This window comes from Myotis davidii, unplaced genomic scaffold, assembly GCF_000327345.1.
Source record: "Myotis davidii unplaced genomic scaffold, ASM32734v1 scaffold78, whole genome shotgun sequence".
Taxonomy (NCBI): domain Eukaryota; kingdom Metazoa; phylum Chordata; class Mammalia; order Chiroptera; family Vespertilionidae; genus Myotis; species Myotis davidii.
In genome coordinates this window covers 5,553,226-5,560,601 of record NW_006290305.1, presented here as the reverse complement: position 1 = coordinate 5,560,601, position 7,376 = coordinate 5,553,226, and the positions used below count along the sequence as shown (strand labels likewise).

The 7,376-nt window shown below is 41.1% G+C and overlaps 1 protein-coding gene across 3 annotated transcripts in view; it reads left to right on the top strand.

The window, feature by feature from the left end:
- Positions 1-7,376, top strand: part of PTPRM (protein tyrosine phosphatase, receptor type M) — a 466,311-nt gene that overhangs the window by 71,314 nt on the left and 387,621 nt on the right. For all 3 annotated transcript variants that reach the window (XM_006763285.2, XM_015563601.1, XM_006763284.2), the window contains exon 2: positions 1,672-1,943. In XM_006763285.2, the coding sequence (XP_006763348.1) occupies positions 1,672-1,943 (272 nt within the window). The remainder of the gene's footprint in view (positions 1-1,671; positions 1,944-7,376) is intronic.

Below are 7,376 nucleotides of genomic sequence, written 5' to 3'. Positions count from 1 at the left end.
TAAGGATCTTGGGGTGGGGATTTTCTTTTAGCTTCTATATTTGTTACTATGTTTCTTAAACTGCAGGCTCAGAGGCCGGCAAGGCAGGTGGGGAACATTGCAGTCCTCTGTCACTGAAGCAAGCAAGCCTCATGTTCAGTTTAAGCTGCCTGGCTGCCGGCCGCCATCTTGGCTGGCAGTTAATTTGCCTATCGCCCCTGCTTAGCCAATGGGAAGGGTAGCGGTCGTACGCCAATTACCACGTTTCTCTTTTATTAGATAGGATACACACACACACAAAAAAAAATGTATATATACATACCTCCTTGAAAATTATGTATCACAAGAGGAGCGTTTAAAAAGGAATACTCACTTGGCTGGTGTGGCTCAGTGGTTGAGCATGACCTATGAACCGGGAGGTTGCAGTTCAGTTCCAAGTTGGGGCATGTGCCCAGGTTGCAGGCTCGATCCCCAGTGAGGGGCATGCAGGAGACAGCCAATGGATAATTCTCTCTCATCATTGATGTTTCTGTCTCTCTCTTCCTCTCCCTTCCTCTCTGAAATCAATAAAAATATATTTTACAAAATTAAAAAAGAATATTCAAGGGCAATAGTCTCCTCACCCAGTAGAAATCATGAGTTCAAGCACACCTGAGTAGTATTTTATTTTTCATCTTTAGCCTCCCAAGTTTAGGTGTTTCTCCTCAGAGTTTCAGTATATTTTTCTCTCTGCTGAAGAAGACTTATAATGACCTATTTACCCTTTCATTTTAGAACATTTTGCCTTTACCTTTCTTTATGTGATGTATAAAATTTCTATAATTATTTTAGTTGTCATTTCTGTTGATCTTAAACATGGGGAGGGCCCACATGGCACAGTTGATGCCCAGGTATCTGGCAAGCTTGACTCCATGTGGAAACACTTCCATGGGTGGCTTAGTGCCATGGATGTAAAGACTGAAAAAAGTTCAGGGAGACTTCTGAAAACAATCATCCTCAAGATGGCCACAGTATGCCTAATCATGAAAACACCCCCACTGTCAAGAAGTCCGTTGTTTTAGCAATGGGGGAGGGGTGGTGGGACTGAATTGCAAGAATTTTATTACAGTGACTACAAGGAGCATCATAAGGCTAATCAAAATCTCTAAGATTCCACAAATTAGACCAATCTATTCTCTTTCTCTAGGCTATGTGAGAATCTTAAAGTGGATGTGATTCCCAAATGGTGGTACCATTATAATGTATTGTTGTTCAATAGAACTTTCTGAGATGATGGAAAAGTTCAATATTTCTGCTGCCCAATATGGAAGCAATGAGCCACATGCGGCAATTGAGTTCTTGAAATGTGTTTAGGGTGGCGGAGGAACTAAACTTTAAATGTTATGGAATTTTAATTAATTTTAATTTAAATAGCCGCAGTGGCTTAATGACTACCAGATTGATCAGCACATGTCTGTAAATTATGCACATTTCTGTTACTTAGGAGACTAATTTCAGTGACATCAAAGGAATTTTCCATTCACTGATCTTGAGAATACTTTGGGGGTGTAAAGGTATGAGAGAGATGGGATTTTCAAAGCCTAAGTAGTTGCGGAATTTCAGGGTCGACCCATGTAAATGATGGTGGCTTTTCAGAAGTGACCAGAAAGTTGTGTTTCAGATTGTGACTCTCCTTTGATTTTCTTTTCTCAGGTTCTTTCATGTTGGTCAACACATCTGGCAGACCTGAGGGGCAGAGAGCCCACCTCCTTTTACCGCAGCTCAAAGAAAATGATACGCACTGCATTGATTTTCACTATTTTGTGTCCAGCAAGAGTAACTCTGCTCCTGGGTTACTCAATGTCTATGTGAAGGTCAACAACGGGCCTTTGGGGAACCCTATCTGGAATGTATCTGGAGAGCCAACCCGCACATGGAACAGGGCAGAACTGGCCATTAGTACTTTTTGGCCTAACTTTTACCAGGTATGCTCTTAGTTTTCATCTCATGTTTTGATGCATCCTCTAACTCCTAAAAATCTACTTTAAATTGTATCATAATTGAATGTATAAAAAGTGTTGTTGTGATTTTTATACCAAGGTAAGGAAAGCTTATGCTATTTACTAGGGAGTATATGAAAACTTTGTTTGAAATATTACCTTGAGAAAGAAGTACAAGACACAATTCAAACTTGCTTATACATACATTAGCAGTAACCTGAGCAGGGCAGGAAGTGCTATCTGCAAGGATATTGTACTTTCTATATTAAGTAAACCTTATCTAACTTGGAGACAGAGCACTTGATTCTAAAAGAAGCAGCCCCTTCTTTCATCAGTGGCTCCCAGGGGTAAATGAGTCATTAAGAAGTGAGCCCCATGGAGAAAAGCTAGTGAGATGCAGGTCCCTGCTCCAGCCCATAAGCAATGGGAAGAAAATGCCATATGTAGGCGGAGTCTTCTTCAGGCGGGGAACTGCTGTCCGTGCTGCTCTCATTTGGGATGTTCTCTTGAGGCCTTTCTCAGTTCTCATTTAATGTAGCAAGGGTAGAGATCTAGGAGAAGTTAAGAAGTGGCACAAAAGCAATCTTGATGTCACACCTTGATTGTGGGAGAGTTCCTGTCACCCAAGCGCATCCTGACGGTGTCAAAAGCAGGAAATTATGCCCTAACTGGTTTGGCTCAGTGGATAGCAGTGATGGCAAACCTATGACATGCGTGTCAAAGATGACACACGAACCCATTTTTTTGGTTGATTTTTCTTTGTTAAATGGCATTTAAATATATAAAATAAATATAAAAAACAAAAATCTTTGTTTTACTATGGTTGCAAATATCAAAAAATTTCTATACAGGAAGGTGGTCGTGCCCACAGGGGCCTGAAGAGACAGGGTGTGCCCCTAACATTCCAAAACGGGTCTAGCTGCAGGCAGGGTGGGTAGCATTCAACTCCGTGGTGCCAGGAACTGGCCAAACCTCTCCCTCGTCCGCTTTCTAGTTGGGAGGTGGGGTGGTGGGGGGAGTAGGTTGCCAAAGAAGATTAGCCTTTTTTAAAAATTTTCTTGGATGGAGGGACCCCCTGAGTCCAATTTCTCCCAAGTTTTGGTGAGTATGTACCCCCCAAAAGGGGACTCTCAAGGCACCGCGGCCTGGTTCCCCATCTACGGAGGAGACACAGGGGTAGCGAGCCTAGCCAAGTGAGAGAGACGTCTCTGCCAGCCTCTGGGGCTGCTTGGGGCCATTCTGAGCGGTGCGGGTCCCCCATGAATCGGGTCGCTCGGGCTCTGTCCTGGAAGTTCATCATGGAGGAAGGACTGTTGGCAAACATACATACGTTCAGTCGGTCTCAAGATGAGATTCCTCTCGGGATGTTCCCTTTTTAAAAATCATCCTTCTCGCCCTAACCGGTTTGGCTCAGTGGATAGAACAGCGATGGTGAACCTTTTGAGATCGGCGTGCCAGCATTTTGAAAAACCCTAACTTGACTCTGGCGCCCTGTCACATATAGAAATTTTTTGATATTTGCAACCATGGTAAAACAAAGACTTATATTTCTGATATTCATTTTATATATTTAAATGCCATTTAACAGAGAAAAATCAACAACAAAAAAAACACGCTGAGCTCAAAAGCTTTGCCATCACTGGGATAGAGCGTCAGGTCTGCAGCCTGAAGGGTCCCAGGTTAGATTATGGTCAAGGGCATGTACCTTGGTTGCAGGCACATCCCCAGTAGGAGGTGTGCAGGAGGCAGCTGATCGATGTTTCTCTCTCATCGATGTTTCTAACTCTCTATCCCTCTACCTTCCGCTCTGTAAAAAAATCAATAAAATATATTTTTTTAAAAAGCGGGAAATTAGTAATGATGTCATTTGGTGCGCTCTCTCCTTTTGTCCACAGCGCCTTTCCAAATAACCTGATATTTAAAAATAACTCCATTTCAAGCTACGAGGTTGCATTAAGAGGACTGTGATATTTTGCTTTTCTCTTAATCTTTTTGCCTCACTGAGGAGCCAAATGCATCGTGTATGCAGGATCATCTCTCATGTTTGCTCAGGTAGACTCAGGGAGGGAAAAGTGAATGGCATGAAAGGTACCCATGAATTCATTCCACAGGTTTGGTGTTTAACCCAGAAGAGGCGTTAATTCTTCTATCTTTGGATTTGTTCATGAGAGTAAATAGGCTATAAATTTATTGCTTTATTTATTTTTGTACCCTATACCTATAACAGTTTCTGGTATTTAATGAGTGATAAATGTTTCTTAAATGTAAATGCAGGGTTAGTGAAAGCTGTTAGTTCACATATAAATTAAAATTTTTATTTGGAGTACACTTTGGCAGTATATTTTAAAGGTGTTAAAAATTTAGCAATCTAGTGTTACGAATTCATTCTAAGGAAATAAGAGTGGTTGCAAATAATTAACTATAAGGATATTCAGAGCTGTTTATTTGTAATAATGAAAAATCAGAAACAGTATTATTTCTAATAGAGATTAATTTATGCTAACTCAATACAAAAATTTATTTTGCAACCATTAAGAATAATGTTGTAGCCCTAACTGGTTTTGCTCAGTGGATAGAGCGTTGGCCTGCAGACTGAAGGGTCCCAGGTTCGATTCTGGTCAAGGGCGTGTACCTTGGCTGTGGGCACATCCCCAGTGGGGGGTGTGCAGGAGGCAGCTGATCAATGTTTCTAACTCTCTATCCCTCTCCCTTCCTCTCTGTAAGAAATCAATAAAATATATTTAAAAAGTGAAAATAAGAATAATGTTGTAGAGAAACATTTCATGATGAATCTGAGCTTATGTTTTTAAATTGGAAAACCCTATGTAAAGCAATATATTAAATCTAGTTGTTTAAGTTAGGGTTAAGGTTAGGGACACACACACACACATCATCATCATCATCATCATATATAATAAAAGGTTAATATGCAGATTGACCGAACTGTGGAACGACCAGTCACTCTGATGTGCACTGACCACCAGGGTGCAGACGCTCAACCCAGGAGCTAACCCCTGGTGGCCAGTGTGCTCCCACAGGGCGAGCACCGTTCACTCAGAAGCTGGACTCAGAGCTGGCGAGCGCAGCAGCAGGGGATCGGGCCTAAGCCAGAAGGTGGACATCCCCCAAGGGGTCCCGGACTGCGCTGCGAGAGGGTACAGGCCAGGCTGAGGGACCAGCCTCCCTCCAGTGCATGAATCTCATGCACCAGGCCTCTAAAATATATATATATATTCTACAATATATGGTGAAATAAGTATATTTTAAAATGGTATCTCCCCAGCTACTGTTTTGATTTTTTTCCTGCCATCTGTCATATTCTAAATTTTCCCCAATGTACATGTATTATTTTATTTATAAAACAAAAAGAATACAACTGATTTTTCTTCCTGAGGAAATATATTTAATAAATACCTTATGTTGTATACGCATATTAAAATCTGTGATATAATTCAAAAATATGACCTGTGGGAAAAAAGTTTCATCTTTCATAGATGAAAATGCCCTTTCATAGGATTAATATGAAAGCAGGGAAATGGATTTGCTAGGCCGGGCCTCAAAGGGCTTTTCTCTGGTGGACAAGGCAAAGAGCTGAATGTGTTTAGAAACTCATTTTGGAGGAGACTGTCTAAAAGTGGAGAAGGCCTAGTTCTGTGACGTTCCCACTGCTCCCTGGAACCTGCGCTAATAAGCTCTTTCTTAGGCATCTGCTGGATAGAGGCCAATGGGACACAGTTCTTGACAAGGTCAGAGGGTATGGCCTCCTCAGATGTGCCTGATTTTCTTCTTTCTGTTTGGCACGTGCCCTCTCTGGCTGATAGATGGCTGCCTTCCCAAGCTCTGTTGTGTGCTCATAAGGTCTTCCCTTCACATGTGGGGAGAGAGTTTGCTCTGGTCTCTCTTCTCTTCTTCTAAATACACTAATCTCATTTTGAGGGCTCCACGTTCATGACCTCTTATAAACCTAATTACCTCCTAAGGCTCCATCTCAAAATATCATCACATTGGAGGTTACAGCTTTAACATATAAATTCGGGGTGGGAGGTACAACATTCAGTTCATAGCAGCCTTTAACACACCAAGTTCAGACCATCAGAATTAAAGACTTTAATTTATAAAGTCTTAGGAGATAAGTCTTTCAAAAGGAATTAGCAATTATACTGAAAGAAAGGTAGTACTGTATATCAAACCATTGTTAGTTTCAATGAATTCTTTTTTTTTTACTGATTTTGGAATAAAATATTCTTCCTTCCTACTTGTAAACCTCGGACACTCACCCCCCAACGCACCCCCCCCCCTTCCCTCTGACTTCCCTCACATTACTGAGCAGTATGTGATTTATCATCATGAACTGGAACTGAATTTTCATTCTAGCTTTTTGGTTCACTGGGAGATTCATTAGGAATAGCTAGCTTCCTACTTTGAATTTAAAGGTGGATTTGTAGAGACTCTTTAATTTAATATAGTGTTGCCAAGTGTTGATGAACCTGGTAATCAACATCTCTAAAGGGCTTGGATCCACTAAAAATGCACTTGCTCGTTTAATTTCTGAGATCTCCAACTGAGCATCAGCCTTTAAAGTTTTAAAGGCATAGTTAAGGTAGTACTTCCCTTGTATTTCTGCTTTATCTGCTGGCTGGTAACATACTGAAGTCATTACCCTAATGGTAACATAAGCTATAAGGTAAATGGCACTCTGTAGATGATACAAGAGGTGTCAGCAGGTTTTTTTTTACTTACAAACTCTCAGCAATAGGTCTTCAAATCGTCAGATAAGCCCGGAATGATGTTTCCCAGTTGGGATGAGGAAGACAAGCTGTATTAACGGAGGTGAAGAAAGACAGTACCTACCACATCCTATTTCCACCCTGGCCTAACATATCCTAATACGAAATGATCAGAAAAAGTCAGAAACGTTAGTTGTCTATGTGCAGGCAGCACTGCCCTGGGAAGGGGCTTCCCTGCTGCTCCCTGTGGTCCCGAGTCTGTGTCCTGGTGCGCCCTTACTGAGGAGACAGGCTGTCATATCCTAATGCTCTTAGAAACATGAAACCTGCATGAGCCTGTCTGCCTTTGAACTGATTTCCCATATAGAGTTTTCTATCTGGAGTTCTGCACTAGCCTGAGGAAGTGAGTCTATTTTATGTGGCTATTATATTTCTATGCACAGGGACTCAGCTACCCCCCAGACATCACCTCTGCACTAGTAGTTAGACTATTATAGTTAGCCAAGACACACTATAGAGATCTAAAAAAATTAATGTAAAGTGAATAGATAATTCTTAATTTTACTCATCTAGTACTTTGCTTCTTCAACATGCATTTTACACTTCTAAAAGTAATTTTGATATAATGAGTTAAGATTGATGAATTAACTCTTTTTAAAAACATATTTTTGTTGATTTTTAGAGAGAGAGG